This window comes from Bos grunniens, chromosome 4 (assembly GCF_055505025.1).
Source record: "Bos grunniens cultivar Pamir isolate PY7600 chromosome 4, Bosgru_T2T1.0, whole genome shotgun sequence".
NCBI lineage: Eukaryota > Metazoa > Chordata > Mammalia > Artiodactyla > Bovidae > Bos > Bos grunniens.
In genome coordinates, this window is record NC_141168.1 from 28,392,718 (window position 1) to 28,414,711 (window position 21,994).

Consider the following 21,994-nt stretch of genomic DNA (forward strand, 5'->3'; position numbering starts at 1 on the left):
GCCTCCGGTTTCAGCTCCGGCTGCGCCCTGCCCTCTCCAGCTTTACGCACGGGCTTGTCTCATCTGCTGGCCCCATGAGGAGGGCAGGGGAACTCCAGCCGCTTCACCTGAGGACTGGTCTTTTCCCACAGCTTCAGGGCTTTATACCAGGGGCCCCCGAGGGCAGTAGAAGCCAGTGGTTCGGGCTCTATAACAGGGTGAGGGACAATCAGGAGTGGCCACGGCTGGCCTGAAGAGGGGCGCACAGTCGGGCTGGCGGGTGGCAAGACCTCTGAGTTAATGTATAATTGTGAGCAGATGGCGGGGGCTGGCAGCAGCCTGGGGCTTGGGCCCAGCTAATGAGGGACAATTAGCCCCAAGCCCGGTGGGGGCAGCGGAGAGAGTCAGACAGTGAAGGCAGATATTTGCTCCTCAAACAGTCTGGCGCTTTGGGCAGAGGGCTGAGTGGCTGAGCCTTTGGGCTGGCTAGGCTCCCCTTCCTCTCTTTTCCCTCCCCCCACCACCTCTGGGTCGAAAGCCTCTGTTTATTCAGACCCAAGAGTGTGTTGTAAAGGCGGGGGGAGAGGGTAGTTTATGGGGGAAATCACTGCCTCCACCATCTGCCAGGTCTTGTCCCTGCTCCCCCTGATACCCCTATCTCCACCCTCACACAGCTGTCCATGGGAATAGTGGGTCCGAACATGGAGCCTTTGGTCCCCAGATGCAGGGGCAAATAAAGGGGAAGAGATGAGGCAGGAAAAGAGGACTAAGATCAGGGTACCACATGCCTTCCTCAGGACCTCCTCTCACCCAGGCATGGCTGAGCATTGGGACTAACAGTCCCAGCTGCCCTGGGAGTGAATTGGCTCTACAGCCACTGGGGCATGTGCTGTCCTGCCCCTGGTGCTGAAACTACCTGCTGCAGTCTGCCCAGGGCTCTGGACTAGCCTGAGGAGGCTGGAAAAGGAGGGGAGTAAGTAGCAGGGTAAGGGAGAAAACCCACTTTTGTGATACATTTGGCTCTGTCTTGAGAATGAGTTCCCAACCCTAGGATCAACCATGATATCCATGCCCTTGTCCCCCCAAAACCAAAGCATTTACCAATGAAACCTAGTCTTAGATCTCCACACCCTGATTACTTTCAGCCTGACTTCTGAGAGTCTCTCAGAATCCAAGGTATGGGATGGACCCAAAGAGCTTTCCATGCTGCCTCCTTCACAAGAGATCTGCCCATGCTGGAGGTGGCAACAGAGCTTCCATGCGCTGGGGGCTTTGTCTTCTTTCCAGCTGCTGGGCCTTCCACCCCAACAAAGATCCGGGTACCCTGTGGTGTCCACGGTGGGAACAGGAGTGTCATTCATAACTTAGAGCCTAAAACCACCGTATCCTTAGTGGAATGGAGCCTGATAAATCTAGAAATGGATAGATACCCCACCTGCAACCTAACTCCCCTCAGAGGCTTATTCCCTCCATCAACCCTGTTGACAGTCTTCTGAATCCCAGGGTCCCCCAGTTCCTAAGCAAGACTCATCCTGGGCATCACCTCAGTCAAGGAGCCAGTTGGAGGTTTGGTTAGGACACTCCGGAAGAACTGGTGCCATGTGACACTCTTTTCTATACATACCTCATTCTCTGAGAGATTCATGGGCCAACTTGGCCAGTATTTAGGTGTTGGTCTATGTACCCATTTATCTTTTCAACCAACATAGGACTCAGGAGTTGACCCAGAACCCAAAAGTGAATTCTGGGTGGGAGGCTGTGTCCGTGGTTCTGGAAGTCACGTTTGGGCTTCTGAGCACCTGAAGACTTGGAGACACAGTCTGAAATTCCCCCATCTTCCTTATTCCTCATTCACTTCAGGAGTGCTGGCCCCTGAGTGGGTGTGCTCAGGGGCTGGGCGCCCTGGGTGAGACTGGCTCTGGCCCTGCTTCAGGCTGGCAGGTGGGGGCAACATGGGCTCCGAGGACTTCCAGTGGAAGGACACAGTGGGTCATTGGCTGTGGTTCGCCCTGAGTCAGGGCCGGCGTCAGTCAGCCCCATGCACACCTCCCTCCTCCTCTCTCCTCTGCTCATGGCCTGTGACATCACTGGCTGCTCCCAGAAGGCTGCCCTCTGCTCCTGATCACCGGGCTCTCTGTAGCTCTGGACCCCCTGGCGGGACTGAAGCAGAAACAGAGAGGAGGCTGTTACCAGGACCAGACCAGCACCCTCCCTGGAGACTGCAGGGGTCTCAGGAGCCCAGATCAGGAGCCTGAGACCTCTGAAGCGTCGAAGCTCTCACCTCAGTGCCTCCACACAGGTAGCTCACCTCCGGCTCATTGTCTGTTCTGCCTCCCAGGCTGGCTCCATGTCTTTGTGCGGCCAAGCCAACCTCTCTCCTCCTCTGTCTCTGCAGCTACCTCCTTCCTGCCCCTTCAGCCCCTTCTCCTGCTCTCCCATCTTGTGAGGACCGGTTGTCTCCTCAGAAAAGTCAATATGAATGTTGGAAATGTGTGGTGCAGTGACTGGGAATGGGTTACTATTTCGAGTTGGGGGGATTTCAGGTTTGGATATTGAACTTGAGCCCCCACAGCTCCTCTTGAGCTCTAGTCACTGAGGGGAGGACAGAGTCCTCTCAAGGAGTCAGGGCTTGGCTGATTTTCTGAGCTTTTGACACAGCCCTTTAACTCCCCAGATTGACTTTCTTCTCTCCATTGTTTTTGTGGTGGCAGGGGTGGAGGCAGAGAAAGAGAGCCTCAGGATTAGAAGCTGGAAATTTCAGCTTCTGAGGAGGGACTGGCTTCTACACTTCCCTGAACTTCACTCCCTGGGTAGCCTCTTATTTGTGAGAACCCCAATTTGTCCCTCAGTTTTCTTTCTGGAGAAACCTCTGCCTGCCTTCCTGACTCTCTGGAAAGATGAGAGCTGGTAGGGGAATGTGTCTCTCTCTGTCTAGAGATGAGTGAGTAAAAGCTGTTTCAGTTCCTGAGTTTCTCAAGTCCCTCCTGAGTTCATTGTTTTCTCCCCAGCACTAGTCTCCTCTTCCTGGCTGCTCTGTGATCTCTTGGAGAGCAAAAGCCTTGTCCTTTTCCATTTTACTCCCTTCATCCTGAGCAACCAGCTGTGTACTCATAATTAATACCATGTTCAGTAAATAATTGCAGATTAGTTAACTAAGTCGAGATGGTGTGGTTATTACAGGAAAGATCGAAGCATAAGCTATTCTCTGGGGTGACCCCCAGACCTGCCGGGGGTCCAGGCATGAAAGGAGGTGGCTTCAACTGCCACGTCTAGCCGTTAAAAGCAAGACAGACATGGTGGTTCATGACCTGTGTCCCTAGCTGCCCAAAGACTCTCTCATGCTCACCTTGGCATCTATGCAGCTCAGAGACAGCCCTTTTCTGCTTCTCCCTCCCTTCCTTCGACATCCCTTCAGTAAATGGTAATTGAAGGAATGAGTGTCTGGCCTTGGAGAGCTGACCTCTGAGAGTATGAGATCTAGAACTCTCCAAAGTTAACAGGAAATAATAACCCCAGTGGGTTAGAAGGTGTCAAGAGAGGTGTCTTCTGGGAGACTTCAGGCTTGCTCATCTCTACTTCCAGGGGGTGGGGCCTGAGCTACAATGCCTGGGGGTAGAGACGAGCCCTGGTATCTCCACAGACCTTCCTGGGGAGCATAAAACACAGAGCAAGACCCTCCTATAAGGTGCTCTGAAGGAAGCTTTCTGGCTGGTGGTTTGGAGAACATAACCTGCATGACACTGCAGGCAGAGCCTTGAATGTGGTTCCCAGCCCTGGACCAGGGTGATGGGGATCTGTGGTCCCTGGTGCTCTTCCTGGCTGGGCAGAACCTCCTGAGCTTAGGAGGCGGGACCCTTGCCCCAAGTGTATCACCTGCTGGGGGCTGATAAGACTTTTGAGGGATCTTAGCTCCTTGACCAGGGATTCAACCTGCATACCCTGCACCAGAAGTGCTGAGTCTTAACCACTGGACTGTCAGGGAAGTCCCCTAGCTCTGTGATGTTTTAATTCAAAGGTTTAGTAAAACGAATTTGAATCTTTGTAACCAATCTACTGGCAAACTTTATAAACCTTATCCTCTATCACAAAACCCCATCCCAAGATCATTCCAAGCGAGAGATTCCACCCAAAGAACCCTGGATTATTGTAGGCTCAGCCCCAAGAACAAAGAAGGACCTCCCAGGAGAAACTCCCCTCCCCAGTCTTCCCAGTGCCTGTCCTTTGAGAGGAGGCTCAGCCTGGAGCATGCCGCAAGATGGTAAGATGACCGAGAGAAGCTGGAAGGACAGGTAGCAAAAGGAGGGAAGAAATGGCTCAAGGTTCTGCTTCCATCCACGTGGTTTCCTGTGCCCTTGGCCAGCGTTCTAAGGGAGCTCAGTCCAGACAGTCTCTCTGTTCCACCCTGTGTCCGTAAGCTCGGTAGGGCCAGTGCCTATGGCCAAGGAGCAAAGATTCACTCATGAGCCAGCTCCCAGAGAAAGTGGCATGTTTGGGGGACCCTGTGAGCAGAAGAGGGGCCATCCCCTGGGGAGAGGATTTTCTCTACGGTGGGAAGGCAGGCTGGAGGGGTAACCCTCTCCCAGGAGGGTCATCCTGGCCACAGGTGGACTGGAGAGAGGGGAGCTGCCGGGTTGGATGCCTCTTTCTCCCACCCAGGGATCAGCAGCGTGAACCAGCTAGGGGGGCTCTTTGTGAATGGTCGGCCCCTGCCCCTGGATACCCGGCAACAGATTGTGCAACTGGCCATCAGTGGGATGCGGCCCTGTGACATCTCCCGGAGCCTCAAGGTAGGATGCTGGGCCCTTCACGCAGTGATGGGGACAAGAAGCGGGGAGAGGAGCCCCTTTAAGGCAAGTCCGGAGCTGGTGCAGACTGGGAGGGCCTTTGGGCTTGGGCTGCTCCCCTGAGGGCTGGGATAGGGAGCTTCAGACTTCTGAAGGTGGGGCTGGACTCCACTCTGTGGCCTTATAGCTTCCTCTGTCCCAGGGACACTCCTCCTCTGGCCATTAGGCCTTACCTGTCTCTGCCTCTCACCTGATGCAGGTATCTAATGGCTGTGTGAGCAAGATCCTAGGCCGTTACTATCGCACAGGTGTCTTGGAGCCCAAGGGGATTGGAGGAAGCAAGCCACGCTTGGCCACGCCGCCGGTGGTGGCACGAATCGCCCAGCTCAAGGGGGAGTGCCCGGCCCTCTTCGCCTGGGAGATCCAACGCCAGCTCTGTGTAGAGGGGCTTTGCACCCAGGACAAGACTCCCAGTGTAAGTGCTCTCCCCTCCCCAGAACCGGAAGTGGAGCTGCAGACAGGCTGTCTGGGGAGGCAGAAGTAGATTCCTTCTTACTTTGCAGTGGGGCCTCCCAGGCTGGGGGCGGGGCTCCTGGGCTCTCTTCTGACCCAGAAGTTTCTCTTCTGAAAAGTGGTGAGACAGGTGAGATGAAGAAAGTATGGGGAGTGAGAGGAGGCTGCCCTTGGAAGTAAGGTGTTGGCTGGGACAGAGAGAGAGAAAGAGAGAGAATGTTGGGGAAACATCCTTAGGAAGCACCCCTGGCTCTGTGTACCATCTTCCTACTCAACACCACACGTCCTCAGGTCTCCTCTATCAACCGAGTCCTGCGGGCATTGCAGGAGGACCAGAGACCGCCCTGGATACATCTCAGGTTGCCAGGTGGGTCTTGGAGCTGCCTCCAGGGATGATCAGAGCCACAAGTAAGCATCTAACAGTTCCCACGTTCCTTTCTTGTTCTTTCTTGCATCACCCTCACCACAAGACAACCGAGAGGGCCTGGCAGGGGGTCTTATTCTCTCCTGGCAGGAGAGGATGGAGGCTCAGAGGAAGGGAAGCGACTTACCCAAGGTCACTAGCTAGGTGTTGGCAGGTCCTGGAACGGAGACCAGCTCCCTAGGCCCCAGGTTCACAGGATCTGTTGAGGAGGAGGCAGGACTGGGGCTTCCACATCTTCCCTCTGCCTCGATCACAGCCTCTCAGACCACTTTTGATGTGGTCTGGTCACACAAGCCTGGACCAAACCTTGCAGCTGTCTCCCTCCAAATACTAAGCATGCGCCCCCATGGTATGGAGTGTGCCCCTCACCCAGTGCCCCTGCAGCAACCCCCAAGTACCGGTGGATGTCCCAGCAGTGCAGCTCCTCTCTATAGCCACACTGCCCCGGCCCCACAGCCCCGGAGGAATCGCTGTCGCAAACCTGCTCCAGCTCCTGTCTCCCTTTGCAGCTGGTCTGGGTCCAATTCCTCGAACTCCCCACTGTGACTCTGAGGCTCCCCGGGGTCCCCACCCAGGAACTGGCCACCGGAATCGGACAATCTTTTCCCCAGGTCAAGCCGAGGCGCTGGAGAAAGGTGCCGGGGCTGGGTGGATGGGGGCCACAGAGGTGAGGACCTGGAGGCCTATAGGCCATGGCTGAGCGCTGGAGGCTGCAGATGGCCCTGCCTCCAGGAGGAGGGCAGTTCAGGGTTGTCCTAGGAAGGGTGGGAGTTGGGGGGCTGCTGCTGAGGGGGAAGCAGGCCTTGCTCCTCTCCCTGTGCCCTTGCCGTGTGAGCCTCCATCTCTGCAGAATTCCAGCGTGGGCAGTATCCTGATTCAGTGGCCCGTGGGAAACTGGCTGCAGCCACCTCTCTGCCCGAGGACACGGTGAGGGTGAGTGAGCCCTGCTGCACAGCGTGCACAGGCCCCAAGCGTAGAGAGTCTGGGCCAGGCAGGCTTTGGGCTGCGGTAGAGAAGGCGGTGGGAAGGTGGAGACCAGCTCGTTTGGAGTAGAAATGAGACAAGCTCCTCCATGTTCCCCTGCTGCTGATTGCTCTCCCCATCCTCCCTCTCCACGCCTTGGTGCTGAGGAAGAGGTCAGAGAGCAAAGGCCAGAGCAGGAAGCGGGGAGGTTGGGTCTGGGGAAGGGTCTGCTCTCTGAGTCCAGGTCAGGAACATGTGGGTGAGAACGGTAGGTGCTGGGCCCTGGAGCGCACAGTCAGCTGCATGGTTCTGCCCTCCCTCAGATCTGGTTTTCCAACCGAAGGGCCAAATGGCGCCGACAAGAGAAGCTCAAGTGGGAGATGCAGTTTCCAGGTGATTTCTCAGCCCATGCATCTACTCATCCATCCACTCACCTTTCTCTTCCTTCCTTCCTTCTTCCCTTTCATTCCTTCCATCCATTCACATTTCCCTTCCTTCCTTCCCTTCCATTCATCCATCTATCCATCCATCCACTCACCTTTCCCTTCCTTCCCTCCATCCATTCACCCACCTATCCTTCCATCCATCCATCCATCCACCTATCTTTCCTGCCATCTATCCATCCACCGAACATTTACTTGGCACATCCCACGCATCAGATCTTGTACTGGATGCTGGACACACACAATCCTTGCTCTTCAGGGTTGCACAGCCCCAGATTTATCATCCCTAGGAATTAATCCTTCTTCCCCAGTCTTTTAAGATCCTGCGTTGGAGAGGAGGCAGTTTAGGGCTGTAGCATCAACCCCCTCCCACCCCTGCCAGAAGTCGTTGCCTTTCCTAAAACTTCCCCTGCCTCTCACCACCATCCCCTGCTCCACAGACCCTTGTTCCTCCTGCTGAGTGGATTCTCCCTTACCTTGTAGGTGGTTCCCGGGGTCTGACTGTACCAAGTGCCTCCCCAGGAATCTTCTCTGCACAGGTATCCAGGAGGAGGGGGAGTTTGTGAATCGGGAAGGCCGAAGGGGTCACTGCTCCTCCCATTCCCAGTGGAGGCCTGAGCTAGAATTCACGATGCCCTGGGCCCCCACAGTGCACGCTTCCAGGAAGCGCCATCCTCACAGTCTACTGTGTGAATGGCGCCCCCTGAAGTTGTTCAAGATACAGCCTGGGGGCAGGGGTCCTGGCCGTGCTAAACAGGAGGCGTCGCTGGCAGCTGAGGGCTTCCTCTTGCTTTCCAAGCAGTCCCCCGGCAGTGTGTCCAAGGCAGTCCTACCTACCCTGGAATCCCTGGGTCCCTACTATCCACTGCGCTGGGGGACAGCATCAGAGGGGTGTCTGAGTGACACCCCACCACAAGCCTGTCTCCAGTCCTGCTGGGGTAAGAATCCTTGCCAGGCTGTGCTCCTGCAGGGTGTGGGGAGGGCAAACCAACTCCTTGACTCATCGGAAGGCCCGATCTCCAGTCAGGTTTATCAGGGGAACCTCAATACAGCTTTCCTAATTCCTTGCATGGCCCACAGAGTTGGGGAGACTAACACCCCTGAGTGTATACTACCATTGACGGCTGTAGCAGGAAGACGGGGCGGGATTGGGATCTGAGTGTATATATCCAGGGTAAAGAGCCAACATCTGCCTCTCTCCCCAACAGTGACTTGGAGGGCTGGGGTGCCACCAGCAAGCCCAATCTCAACCTCTCTTCATCCCTGCAGGCTACCTGCCCCCCACAGCTGAGCTTCCTGGGCTCCGTCCTGCTTTGCCATCCTTGCCCTTCCTTCCTCTGCCCCCATCACCAGTCTTGGTGCCCATCAGGCCTTGCAGTGGCCTGGCTCCCCACTGTGAGGTCTGGGATGAGGAAGGAGGCTCAGTATGGAAAGGAGATGTGGTGGGGGGGATATGACCCCACCTGTCCAAGCAAAGCACGGCCCCTCCTCCTTCCTGTGTCTCCTCCTCGTCTGTGGACCTTGCCCCTCTTGTGCGTCACCTGAGTGGAGAGGCTGTGCTTACCCACATGTCACATTGGCCTTACGAGGCTTCCAGTTGGCAGTAATAAAAACATTTTTAAAATTGGCAGTAGTTCTGTTGTCCATCATGTTTTTAAAGTGAGTATTCATAATCCCATCCCTGCATTTAACAATTATAAACAGTTCGCCCTCTGTCTGTCTAAATATCTATGAAAATGTGTATCTAGCTAGCTATCATCTAATATATTTATGTGTTTACATGCTATGTATCTAGCTACTGTCTATCCATCCAATCTATCGAATCTCTGTATGTATGCATGCATGTATCTGCACATGTACGTATATGTATCTGCCTTGGTGTTTTTGTGCTCATATACCCACACGTATGCACACGTACAGATACTGATAGCACCTCATGGCCAGTCACCCCTGAGTCCTCCAGCATGCATCTCCAAAAAATAAGGGAAGTTTTCTTACATAACTACAACACAGTGACCACATCTAAGAAAATGTCTAATAATTCCTTAATCTAAGAGACATATGAACTCCTTAATTGCATATGTATTTTCTGCACAGCGGCAAACAGAGAGGAAATGCCCCTTTTTATATTCTGCTTCTCCCTTTATATGTGCTCCTGGGGCATGTTTGCTTGCTTCTTCTTTTCTGAAAGTTCCAAATCATCTCAATTTTGTCTTCCTAGAGAGAGAAATCTCCAGGCTCCTCCTGGGAAACCTAGGGATGTAAGAAAAGAGAGGGACACGGAGGAACGTGATGGAGGGGATATTTGGAGTGAGGGGTGGGCTCATCTCTCCAAATTCTTTCCTTTTTGAAGAGATGGGGATGGAATGATGATGGTGCAAAGTGAGGGTCAGGACAGAGTTTATTTACTCCCATCTGCAAAGGTACTGGTCCAGAAGTTATCCTTCAATAAGTCTCTTTATCATCAAATACTCTAGAGCTGTGCTGCCAGTAAAAGTAGCCACCAACCACATGTGGCTAGTAAAGTGATTAAAATGAAACAAAATGAAGAATTCAGCTCCTCACTCACACTGTGTGTGTGCTTAGTCACTTCTGTTGTATCCGACTCTTTGCGACCCTATGGACTGTAGCCCACCAGTCTCCTCTGTCCATGGGATTCTCCAGGCAAGAACACTGGAGCGGGTTGCCATGCCCTACTCCAGGGGATCTTCTGGACCCAGGGACTGAACCTGAGTCTTCTGCATCTCCTGCATTAGGAGGCAGATTCTTTACCCACTAAATCACCTAGGAAGTAGTCACATGTGCCTGTGGCTACTGTGTTGGACAATAAGCATTATAGAACATTTCCATCAGCACAGAGAGCTCCATGTGACAGCACAGCTCTACCATGAAATTCCAAGGATAACAGAGCATGACCTGCCTCTGCCCTGCTTCTCTGCTCTCAACCTGGGGCCCCACTGGACAGATGGCCCAGGGAAATGGCCAAGGTTTTGTTGGGGGACTGAGACTGTGCCATTCACTTCAGTGACCAAACTGACCTTAGCAATGGAAGCAGCTGGAAGCTGAAGCCACATGGCTGAGCACATTCAAGCTGAGGATGGCAACTTGTGGGGAGCATAAAAGCGTGCACACACATCTGTGTGTGTGTGTGTGTGTGTGTGTGCGAGTGCGCGCGCGAGCACGCACACACATGTGCGCATGCACGTGCATGTGTCCCTGGGCACATACATTCCTGTATGTCTGACTATATGTATTCAGGGAAGGCTGAAGAAGAGATTCTGCATTAAATGACTCCCAAGGTCTTATCTCTGAAGACTATTCCACACCACTGCTGCTGCTGCTAAGTCGCTTCAGTCGTGTCTGACTCTGTGTGACCCCATAGACGGCAGCCCACCAGGCTCCCCTGTCCCTGGGATTCTCCAGGCAAGAACACTGGAGTGGGTTGCTATTTCCTTCTCCAGTGCATGAAAGTGAAAAGTGAATGTGAAGTCGTTCAGTCGTGTCCGACCCTTAGCGACCCCATGGACTGCAGCCTACCAGGCTCCTCCATCCATGGGATTTTCCAGGCAAGAGTACTAGAGTGGGGTGCCATTGCCTTCTCCGATTCCACATCACATCTCTGGCCTATTCTTAACATTGTCTAGGAAAGGAGATGCCCTGGTCCTTAGCGTTTGCAACCTTCTCTTATTGCATTAAAATGTTTACAAAATTCTTTCATATTTCTTGAGGAAAAACATACTTACGGAAACTTGACATCACTTTCCTCTACCCAAGCAGAAACTCTCTCAGCTTCTGGTTTCAGCTTCTCTTCTCAATAAACTTAAAAGCCAGGGCCTAGTTGTGGGATGATGCAGTAGGGCTCAGGCTTTGAAAGTGTTTGAGAAGTTGTCTGGATGCTGCTTTATATAATATTGAGTCAGCAATGAGCAAAGATTATTCCCTTTTCCACTCCCTTTCAATTCTGATTGCATCAAAGAGAAAATTTTCATTTTGGTTCTATTCTGTAGCCACTCTGTAACACTTGTTAATCTGTTTGTTTGTTTTTTTTTTTAACAGACGGAAAGGGAGCTTCAGGCTCTGAACCTTGGTCAAGGAAGGGAAATATGACTAAAATTTATGGCATCACTTTGGTTTCATTATATTCTTTTTTTTTTGTCTTCAGTATATTCATTTTTATGGTCACTTTCTACTCATGGCTTCCCTGATAGCTCAGTTGGTAAAGAATCCACCTGCAATGCAGGAGACCCTGGTTTGATTCCTGGGTTGGGAAGATCCACTGGAGAAGGGATAGTCTACCCACTCCAGTATTCTTGGACTTTCCTTGTGGCTCAGCTGGTAAAGAATCTGCCTGCAATGTGGGAGACCTGGGTTCAATCCCTGGGTTGGGAAGATCCCCTGGAGAAGGGAAAGGCTACCCACTCCAGTATTCTGGCCTGGAGAATTCCACGGACTGTAAAGTCATGGGGTCACAAAGAGTTGGACACGACTGAGCAACTCTCACTTCATTTCTGCTCATGGCAAGTGATTCTGGTCTTCCATTTTATGATAGTGATTAAAATATCCCTTTCTAAATAAAGGTACTTAAGAGCCTATGTCAAGAAAGGCATTAATGGGGCAGATGGTATGCCACTAAGGGCCAATGTTATGAAGACAGTACAAGAAAGACACCCATTTTGGAAGCTCTGTTTTGATGGAAAGAGTCATGGGCATCAGGGTCTACTCTAATTGAAGAATTGCATCAGAGGTCTCTGCTGGTGCTACAGCTGCTAAGTCGCTTCCTTCATATCCGACTCTGTGCGACCCCATAGACGGCAGCCCACCAGGCTCCCCTGCCCCTGGGATTATCCAGGCAAGCACACTGGAGTGGGTTGCCATTTCCTTTTCCAATGCATGAAAGTGAAAAGCGAAAGTGAAATGCTCAGTCATGTCCGACCCTTAGCGACCCCATGGACTGCAGCCTACCACGCTCCTCCATCCATGGGATTTTCCAGGCAAGAGTACTGGAGTGGGGTGCCATCGCCTTCTCCCAGTCGTAGGCAAATCACTTCAGCTCCCTGTAAACGGTGGGCAGTGATGGAGAAAATACCTGTTGCGTCCTACTGACTGGATCAAAAGGAAATGATAAGGTGGTATGGTCGGTAAGCTATGGAGGGACAGTGGGCTATATATGCATAGGCTGTCATTACAACTACCTTGTGCCTATAGGATTAATAATCCTTCCATTGTCGTAAGCCAAAAGGACATCTAGTCATATCTGGATTGTGAATCCTTCAGGGCGAGGCTTATTCCTCATGGGACCTCTGGGAAAAGTCTAGGGATTCTGGAGGGGACGGGGAGAATCAGTGGAAGAATAGGTTACCATTTGGTTTCCCCTCTTCTGGACACCACTTGAAGTGACCTGGAGTCTCAGTTGCCACCCACATTCACACCTCTACTCTCAAGTCAGATGCACACCAGGGTCTTGGGGGTGGCCGTTTGTGATGTATTGTTGCTCGAAACAGGTGTTTTGCTAAACTGGGTAGGAAAAGTTGTGTTACAGATATTCTTCTCATGGATCTTGACTCTGGGGTTCTTGTTTGGTTTAGTGTAGTAGTTTCTCCTGGAAGATTTAGATTTCCATAGGTGGCATCCTGTTGACCTGGGGAGGAAAGAGGAAATAGAAACCTTCAGTTGGTCACTTGCTAATTTCTAGCATTTAGGAAAAAACCTGGTGAGACCCAGTGGGAAGACAGAAGATAAAGTCATTTGTTCCTATCTTGAGGAAGTGCCACGGGGACGGAGAAGAGGTTAGTTTATAGGAAAGAGCAGTAGAAGTGATTTAGAAAAATCCAATGAATGGTGCAAAATACCATCAGAATTCACAGGGAGACTACAACCAAGAGGTTAGACTTCCTAAGAATTCAAACTGACTTGAGGAAGACATCTGATGGCATGAGGGTGTGCAAGGTGCCAAGCTGTTTACTAAGCATTTCACTGTCATCAGCTCATGTAACATAATAATCCCACGAGAGTCACACTATATTCCATTTCACCTACAAGAAACAGACTTTGAGAGGTTCATTGGCCCAAGGTCAAACAACCAGTTTTGCTAATAAGCATCAAATTAGAACCCAGCTCTGAGTCCAGAAATGATCTCTTAACCTCTTTGATGAAACGTCTACTAGAATGTCAGGCCTGGAAAGAGAAATCTAGTGCAATCCAAATCCTTCATGGAATAGACAAGGAAACGACTTAGTGGGATTTCCTTTTGTTTTCCCGTTTGCCACAATTAAAGGGTTTATGTAGAAAATCAACAGAAGATGAAGGAAAAGAGTGAATGAATATGGGGATCTCTATCTAGAGGCATACAGTCACTGACCCCTCATATCACCCTATGAAACAGACATTATTTCCATTTTACAGATAAGGAAACCAAGGCCTAGAAATGTTGGAGCAATTTCCTTGGGGTTACAAAGCTAGTAAGGACCATGCCTTGCTAGTTTTGGTTCCAGGTCTATATAATATCAAAACTGAATCTCTTTCTACAACATCTTCCTGACTTCCTAAGCCAGGAAAGAGAGGATGATTGTGAAGGGGCAGGGCTAAGAGGAATGAGGTACCCTGAAGAGTTATGAACAGGGAAAGATGGAATGGAGGCATCAGCTTAGAAAAGTAGACTTACAGTGGAGAGGAGATCAGGTAGGGATGGGCCTGGTGGCTGGGGAGCCCTTGTTGCACTGCAGGCTCTTGGTGGAAAGCCTGCCACACAGTTGTGCCAGTAATTATGGTAATTACTAAGGAGCAAGCTAGGACCAACCTAGACAGCATATTAAAAAGCAGAGACATTACTTTGCCAACAAAGGTCCGTCTAGTCAAGGCTATGGCTTTTCCTGTGGTCATGTACAGATGTGAGAGTTGGACTGTGAAGAAAGCTGAGCACCAAAGAATTGATGCTTTTGAACTATGATGTTGGAGAAGACTCTTGAGAGGCCCTTGGACTGCAAGGAGATCCAACCAGTCCATCCTAAAGGAGATCAGTCCTGGGTGTTCATTGGAAGGATTCATGCTGAAGCTGAAACTCCAATACTTTGGCAGCCTCATGCGAAGAGCTGACTCATTGGAAGAGACCCTGATGCTGGGAGGGATTGGGGGCAGGAGGAGAAGGGAATGACAGAGGATGAGATGGCTGGATGGCATCACTGACTCGATGGACATGAGTTTCGGTAAACTCCGGGAGTTGGTGATGGACAGGGAAGCCTGGCGTGCTGTGGTCCATGGGGTCGCAAAGAGTCGGACACGACTGAGCGACTGAACTGAAGCACTCAAGAGGCTCTGCCAAGGAAATACTGGAGTTTTCAGGGTTTGGTGAAGGGAACACAAGGGAGGAAGCAGAGATGGCGCTGAGTCTTGAGCCTGAGTGTTTGAGAGGATGGTGGTGCCCTCTATGGCCATGGGGAAGGCAGGAAGGATCACCTTTGAAGGGGAGGGTGAGGAGGCTCATTTGGAGGAGATGGCAGGATGAAGTCAAGTCAACTGTCAGTCAGAAAGTTGGAAAGAGATGAGGTTAGACTTCAGGAGAAGGATGAGGCTGCAGATAAATCTGGGTGCCATTAGTACCCCCAAGGATCTGAGGTGTAGGGGTAGAACGTACCTAGGATGGAAAGGATACCCTTCAAAGTTACCAGTCTTCCCTACAAAGGGGGAAAAACTCTGCCTGTTAATGAAGAGAGACAGATATACAAGTACCCCCTCATCCTGTCCCCTGAAGTCTGACTTGCAAGCACAAGAGTCAGTGTGATGTGATAGTGAGAAGCCTAGATCTGACTCCTCCTCTCTCCAGCAAGTCTAGGTCTAGAAGCCCCATGAGAAAAGGCACGGATTTGGAATAAAGATTGGGAGTGGATCCAGCCATGGGACAGATGCCAGCCTGGGGTGCATATTGGTCTTGCTCTCACATGCCTCCGCACCCTCCTCCCTTCTTCTGCTGCTCCTCATCAGCTTCTGCTCCCAGACCCCTGGGTCCTTACCTAAAATTCCCAAATACACTCTTTGGTAATGTCTTCGCTGTCTGCCAACAGGGTACCACTTCGGTCGGATCGCATGTAAAAGCCATTGGGTGCCAGCACCGTTAGCAAGTTGCTGCCCTGAAGCTCGATACAGAAGTTGAGGGCGAACTTTCCCCAAGGCCGAAAGGTGCCGAAGGATGTTATTGACCAGAAGGATCCACCCTGTGCTGGGGAGGGAAGAGCTCAGATTGGTGGGCCATTCTGGAGTTGGGGGGTCTCTCTCAGTACAGCCTCTGAGGGGGCTCCCAGGAGGCCCACCACCCCTCCCGGACTGCCCTACCCTGCCTGTCTTGGCAGGTCCCTCTCTGGGAACATAGGAGGGCAGGTTTCTGTTCTGTCCACCCACTCCAGGAGACTTGCAGTGTAAGAGCAAACAAAAACTCTGTTTTTTCTCCTATGAAAAGTGGGCCCTGAGTGGCAGTCCCTGAAGTCTTAGTTGAGGCTAAGGCTGGGCTAGATCATGAAGCCAGGGGTGAGGAAGTAGAGCTACTCACCTTGGAAGTGGTAGATGCCCTGGCGGCAGGGCAGCAGGTGAATGCAATCTGGCTGATCCATATTGCACTGCAGGAGGTCGTGTTCTGATGAGGTACCCACATACCCATACCGACCCCGCAAGGCGAGGAAGGGGCGGTTGGCTAATCGAATCCCAAATTCCTCATTTGGGCCTGAAAGAAGCAGGAAGAAGTTATTTGGATGGGCTGTCTCTAGATGCTTTCCCAGATGGAAGCAGGGAGACGGGCCCTGATGGCAAAAGGGTATCATCAATATCCTAATATTTAGTGAACAGTTATCATGTGCCAGGGCTCACGCTAGGTGCTGGTGAAATGTTTATGAAAGCACTCATTACAGCATGGAGGCCAAGACATTTTAATATTCTTCTTTCCTTTGAGATGAGTGAATTATTGAATCTTCATGGAAACCTCTGAGGCAGACAGGTTGGCTATCACCTCCACTGATGATAGAGACAATGAAACTGAACCTCAGATAAGGGGGTTACCCAAGTGATGATGAAAAGTCAGTGACTCAGCAGGCTGTTGTTCAGTTGCTAAGTGGATCTGACTCTGCGACCCCATGGACTGCAGCACACCAGGTTCCCCTGTCCTTCACTATCTCCCAGAGTTTGCTCAAATTCATGTCCTTTGAGTTGGTGATACAGCAGGTGATACAGACCTGAATCTTCTGCCCCCAACCGTGGTGGTCTTTCTACCATAACCATAACTTTCTACCATAGCTTCTGCCAAGCTCCCTCTGAAAGCAACTCTGACTTGGACTAACCTGGCAGGGGCTGCTTTGCCTACCTGGAACGGTGGCACTGGCCATCAGCAGGCCATTGGCTGCGATGCCCAGGAAGCGTCCATTGGGAGACTGCAGGAGGATCCTGCCACAATTCCAGTGCATACGAAAGAAGGTTTCACACTCCACTGGGTGCCCATCAGCCATCACTGCCCTATGGCGTCTCTGAGGAGAATATTGGGAACAGAGAAGGGAAGCAAGGACTCAGACTCTCAACTTTTTTCTTGTAAGTTTTATTCTTAGACTCTCCTTCCCATATTCCACCCTCTAGCTCTCTCTCTTTTTTTTTTTTTAATTCTCTCAGGGTATGCTTATGCCTTCAGATGCTTTTTGGAAAACATGTTGTGAGCTCAGCTCTCCCACTTCTCCAGTCTGTGCTGTGTCCATATGGAGAGAAATGAACTTTGGCCTAGACTCCAAAATCATTTCAAAGTGGATCATAGACATAAAAGTGAAAGTCAACCTATAAAACATCTAGAAGAAAACACAGGAGAAATTCTTTGTGACTTTGAGGTAAGCAGTGATTTCCTGGGGCCAAAAAAAAAAAAAAAAAAGGCACTAACCACTTATAAAATGGAGAAATTGGACTTCATCAAAATTAAAAATTGGTGCTCGAAACACACTATTAATCAAATGAAAAGGTCAGTCATAGACTGTGAGAAAACGTTTGCAATGCATAAATCTGACAAAGGACTTTATTTTAGAACACACCAAAACTCTGACAACTCAATAAAAAGACAAGCAACACAATAACAAACAGGCAAAAGATCAGACACCCATTAGAGAAGATCTACAAAGGACCAATAGGCACATGAAAAGATGCTCAAATTTATTAATTATAAGGGAAATCCAAATTAAAGCCACAATAAAATAGGCATTACACATTTAATTTTAGAGTGGCTGAAGTTAAAAAGACAGGTAAGACCTAGTGTTAGTGAGATGGAGCAATTAGAACTCTCACACATTACTGGTGAGAACGTAAAGCAGTACAATGACTTTAGAAAACTGCTTGAAATTTTCTTGAGAAGTTAAATACACATTTATCACATGACCCAATAATTCCACTCCTACCTATTTGCCTAAGATAACTGAAAAGCACAGGCCCACAAAAAGGCTTGTACATGAGTGTCCATAGTAACTTTGTTTACAATGGCCCAAACTAGAAATAAGTCAAGTATTCATCAATAAGTGAAGGTATAAGTGAATTACATTTGTGTTTGTGATTAGTGTTATGGAATACAATCCATCAATAAAAAGGAACAAACTACTGATACATGTGACATCATGGACAAATTTCAAAAACATTATCCTGAGTGAAAGAAGCATATATGCTGCGATACTGTATGATTCCATTTATATGAAACTCAAGAGCAAGCACATCTAATCTATAGTGACAGAATGCATATTGGTGGTAGTGGGAAGGGCCACAGGGGAATTTCTGTGATGACAGAAATATTTTCTAACTTGTGACATGGTTGCAGCATGATTGTATATATTTGTCAAAACTTATTGAATCGTACACTTAAAATGTGAGCATTTTATTGTGTGTAAGTCATGCCTCAATAAAGTGTTTTTAAATTTTCTTTTTTTAAAAGAGGCCTGTTTGGATGAAAGTGTGCCCACTGGATGAAAATAAGAGTTTATTGACAAGGACCTCCATACTTCATCTCATCATCAGATCATTTGTCCTGAAGAAGGAAAAAGCGAGTCCATAGAGGGAGATTTCAGGGCTTAAGGGTTCTCTTGTCCAGAAAGTCAAGGTCTCACCTGGGCTAGGTAGCAGCCATTGGCTGAACGAAGCTGCAAGGTGGGGGTCTCGTTGTCACATTCAAACTGGAACAACGACATTGGGCTTATGTGCTCAGAGGCAGCACACACCTCCACGTCTACAGAGGAAGAAGATGTCAAAAGAAGCCTGAGTCTGGCCCCAGTCTCAGTCTCAGCCCCTCCTCCACACTGGATAACTGGCATTCCCTCTGCTTTCCCTCCTCAGCCTTTCTCATCTTGGCCCATAGTAGCCTGGAGAAGACTCGGGCCACTTTTCTTGCAAGTCTGTGACCCTACTTTATAGCCCATCTCCATGGCATCAGAGATCCTCTGGGGACCTCAGGATCTTCCTTAATCACCAGGTTCAAAAATCCTCTCTGATCCCAAACAAATTTTCCTCTTTTAAGCAACCAGCCCTCCCTCCCCCTGTGGCTGTTAGACCCAGCACTTGCCGTAGATGACGGAGAGGAACTTCCGAGCCTTGGACGTGAGGCTAACCCATGTTGGGCAGCGCTGTAGGATGAACCACTCCTCGCCTCCATGGGGATTGGAGCCCAGGCTCAGGAGCAGGCGTGTGCCCTGTGGATACAGCATGCCTCCCTCCCCATCGCTCAGCGCCACAAGCCCTCCAGGACGCACTTGCATGTGAAAAGCTGTCTGCGTTGAGGGTTGGGAGACCAGCCGGTCTAAGTGGGACAAGAAGGTGTGTGCAGAGGTCTCCAGGTGGTAGCATCCATCTTGGAAGTGCAACAGGAAGCCGCATTCCTCCAGACAGGGAATTGGTGCATCTACCCAGACTCGGCCCATGGTAGGGTCAGCTCGGGCATAGCAGTGGTTGAGGGGGCTGAAGAGGATCACGTGGACATGCAGGGCTGGCCGGGGGGTCCACATGTGGTAAGCTGAGAGGACCCGGGAGGTACAGAAAACATCCTCGCCATCAGATTCCAGGTAGCGACCACTGATGATGCACTGGAGGGTCCATTGGCCATTGCGGTGGAAACGGATGAGGAAGCACCCATGATGGCTTGTCCTTGGCCGCCCGTAGCACAGAGAACCATCTGCCTCGCACAGAAGGTAGAGACCCTGCAAGCTTCTTAGTCGTACCACAGCCTGTGTTTCATGCTCATTGCTCACTAGGATCTCCCAGGTCTGGAGGCATCGGGAGGGAGAAGAGGGAAATTAGTCCTGCAAAAAGGCTAGACTGAGGAGCCCTCTATCCATCACCCCTGGCATCGCTCCAGGACCTTCACTGAGATCAACTACATTCCCTCTACATAGGCCTCCTAACTGTCCTCTCTTCTACTCTCATGTTCAGCGGTAATCAAAGGATCTCAGGGTACTTCCACCACTGGAGCCAAAGGGCTTCTCAAGATCCCAAGAGACACTGTAGGTAACCACCTCCTCCAGGTAATGGAAGGTAAAACTCCTTCTCTCTTCCTTGATCACTTCCTTAAATACCTAATTTTCCAATAAAAGCTTTGGGTTAAGTCTTTCTTCTCTCTTTTCTCACTATTTCCTCTGGACAGCACAATCAGCCAACACATCCACCCACCAGAACCACTTTTCCAACACGGCAGGAGAAAAGCAAGACTTCTGACAGGCAGGCCATGGGGTCCGGGGATAAGGATGGGAGCACAGACAGTCGAGATGCAATTGTCTGTTTCAGCTGTGATCAGCTTTGTTACAAGCAAGAGGAACTTGTTACTGCCTCTCTCTCTAGCACCATCCCAGAGGTGCCTACAGCACTCTGTAAAATAAAGACCAACTCTCCAATGGCTTCTAGAGTACCCCATTCTCAAATTACAGCCAAGATGTAGAACTTGCAGTAACTCCACTGGTCCAACCTCCCCGGACACCTGCAATCCTGCCTTCTAGCTTGGGCTCTCCTCCTCTCCTTTTGGTGATAACACAACCCTTCTGTGCTGGGATAGAGGATGGGGAGCAGCCAGAGCAAGACAAGGTTAGCAAAGCCAGGGCTGAGGCTTCACCATGTGGGACAGGTTTAGAGACAGGGAGATGACGCAATGGAGGCCTGTGAGCAAAAGCCTGGCTTGCCTTCTCAATGGCAGAGCCTAGAAAAGTGAGTAGGTTGAAAACATATCCACACGCGCACACACAGACAGACACACAGAGACACACACACACACACATACACACACACACACTCATACAGCGTGGCTACCAGGAAAAAGGGTTCCAGTGCAGGTTTGCTCTGTTACCTGTCTCCGGCCCAAGCCTTTTGCCGTAGCTGTCACCGTATTCTTATATGGTTCGTAAGTGAGGTAGGATCCTGCCCAGCTGATGAGCCCAACCCTTAGGTCCTCGGCCCTGGGTTGTCTTGGCGTCCACTCCACCTCCTCCATGGGGCCAGCCCCACAGGTGATGACTCAGTCCGGCCCAGCCTTCCCCCCAGTGGTGAGGTTCCACAGGCCATAGGGCCTGGAATCAGGCCCTTAGTACCCACCGGAAGATGTTTCCAGAGTAAACTTCCAGGCAGAGGCTGGACCAGGGCCCAGCGCCTCTGTGACCCGGGAGCATTGTGACTGTGGGGGCTGTGCCTTGTCCCACCATAGAGGGGAAAGGGCACTGCCCAGCAGCATCAATCCAGAGGAAGTGGGTCCAGAGCCTCTGGCACTCGCCTCCCCACATCCCTCCAGGCATCAAGGTAGCTCAGTCTGAGAATCAGAACTCAGCCTGGGCCAGCGACCACGTGTGATTTCAGGCAAGTCTCTCCCCTCTTCACTTGTGTGCCTCATTTTAATCACAGGGTAGAAATCAACCTCTTTCCTTTCTAGGAAGTGGATTCCTGGCTCCCTTGGGGCGCAAGTGTTTTTAGAATTCAAGATATCCAAGAAAGATCTATTAACTTTTACGGCTCTTGGGTGGATGAGGCCAAATGGTCTCAGGAGATACTTTTCAGTGAGTGTAAGGAAACCCTAGATACTCATCAAGGGTCAGATTACTCATGCTTATCAGAAAGGGCTGGCTTGGGGGCAGGGTACGGAGAATGGCCCAGGGCACCCTCCTCAGTCCCCAAGGGTGTTGCTGCTGGCAGCCAGCCAGGTCACCCCTAAAGATACCAGCCCCTCCCTCACCAGTCTCCACTGGCCAAGAGCCTCCAGAACCCACTGCCTCCAAAGCTCATGGAGAAAACCAGTCTAGCCCCTGGAGAAACCAGCAACATGAAATAAGGGAGAAAGGTCAAAAGAAACAGTGGTGGTGATGGTGGGTTTGTCGAGCTTTGCTGGAATGCAAAGGGAAAAAGGCAGAGTGAACCACACTTGGAGAATACTCTACACACTTGATCCTATACCCATATCTTCCTGTTCCCTGTAGGTGGAGTCTCCCCAGGTAGAAAGAGCGCAGTGGTGCACAGTAAGGGACTATAATCCCCATGCCCTGTGTGCATGCTAAGTCACTTTAGTCCTGACTGACTCTTTGCGACCCTATGGACTATAGCCCACCAGGCTCCTCTGTCCATGGGGATTCTCCAGGCAAGAATACTGGAGTGGGTTGCTAAGCCCTCCTTGAGGGGATCTTCCCAACCCAGGGATGGAATCCATATCTTTTACATCTCCTGCACTGGCAGGTGGGTTCTTTACCACTAGCGCCACCTGGGAAGCCCTCCCCAGACCCTGCCTGCATTTAGTCACTCGATCCTGACCCAGGGATAGACCCAGGCCTCCTGCATTGCAGGTGGATTCTTTACCATCTGAGCCACCAGGGAAGTCCTACCAAGGTTTTATAAAATAAGGCCAATAGACACTGAGTGACAGAATCACC

At 50.8% G+C, this 21,994-nt stretch overlaps 2 protein-coding genes across 3 annotated transcripts; one reads left to right on the top strand and one right to left on the bottom strand.

The window, feature by feature from the left end:
* The first annotated feature begins 2,106 nt into the window (after positions 1 to 2,106).
* Positions 2,107 to 8,733, top strand: PAX4 (paired box 4). The gene is made up of 11 exons (XM_086395782.1): positions 2,107 to 2,278; positions 4,130 to 4,237; positions 4,636 to 4,766; positions 5,023 to 5,238; positions 5,568 to 5,643; positions 6,210 to 6,335; positions 6,551 to 6,633; positions 6,987 to 7,056; positions 7,590 to 7,645; positions 7,906 to 8,044; positions 8,376 to 8,733. Exons 2-11 carry the CDS (start codon positions 4,225 to 4,227, stop codon positions 8,561 to 8,563), a joined length of 1,098 nt encoding a protein of 365 aa, XP_086251908.1. The 5' UTR covers positions 2,107 to 2,278; positions 4,130 to 4,224; the 3' UTR covers positions 8,564 to 8,733.
* Positions 8,734 to 12,567: 3,834 nt separating this feature from the next.
* FSCN3 (fascin actin-bundling protein 3) lies at positions 12,568 to 20,694 on the bottom strand. Of its 2 annotated transcripts, none has more exons than XM_086395788.1 (7): positions 20,431 to 20,694; positions 18,664 to 19,360; positions 18,212 to 18,330; positions 16,450 to 16,609; positions 15,646 to 15,816; positions 15,113 to 15,318; positions 12,568 to 12,744 (listed from the first exon to the last, which is right to left on the bottom strand). In XM_086395788.1, the coding sequence occupies exons 1-6, from the start codon at positions 20,572 to 20,574 to the stop codon at positions 15,113 to 15,115; spliced, it is 1,497 nt and encodes a 498-aa protein (XP_086251914.1). In that variant the 5' UTR covers positions 20,575 to 20,694; the 3' UTR covers positions 12,568 to 12,744. The 2 variants fall into 2 exon arrangements, with proteins under 2 accessions (XP_086251914.1, XP_086251915.1); XM_086395789.1 differs by lacking the exon at positions 20,431 to 20,694 and adding an exon at positions 19,764 to 20,116.
* Between the last annotated feature and the right edge of the window lie 1,300 nt (positions 20,695 to 21,994).

Coding starts and splice junctions, on each gene's coding strand:
- FSCN3 (XM_086395788.1), bottom strand. CDS start 20,574: ATGGAGGAGGTGGAGTGGACGCCAAGACAACCCAGGGCCGAGGACCTA. Junction 15,817..16,449: donor GGCCAGTGCCACCGTTCCAG/GTAGGCAAAGCA, acceptor TGCTTCTTTCAG/GCCCAAATGAGGAATTTGGG. Junction 15,319..15,645: donor GGGCATCTACCACTTCCAAG/GTGAGTAGCTCT, acceptor TTCCCTCCCCAG/CACAGGGTGGATCCTTCTGG.
- PAX4 (XM_086395782.1), top strand. Junction 5,644..6,209: donor GATACATCTCAGGTTGCCAG/GTGGGTCTTGGA, acceptor CTCCCTTTGCAG/CTGGTCTGGGTCCAATTCCT. Junction 6,336..6,550: donor AGCCGAGGCGCTGGAGAAAG/GTGCCGGGGCTG, acceptor CCATCTCTGCAG/AATTCCAGCGTGGGCAGTAT.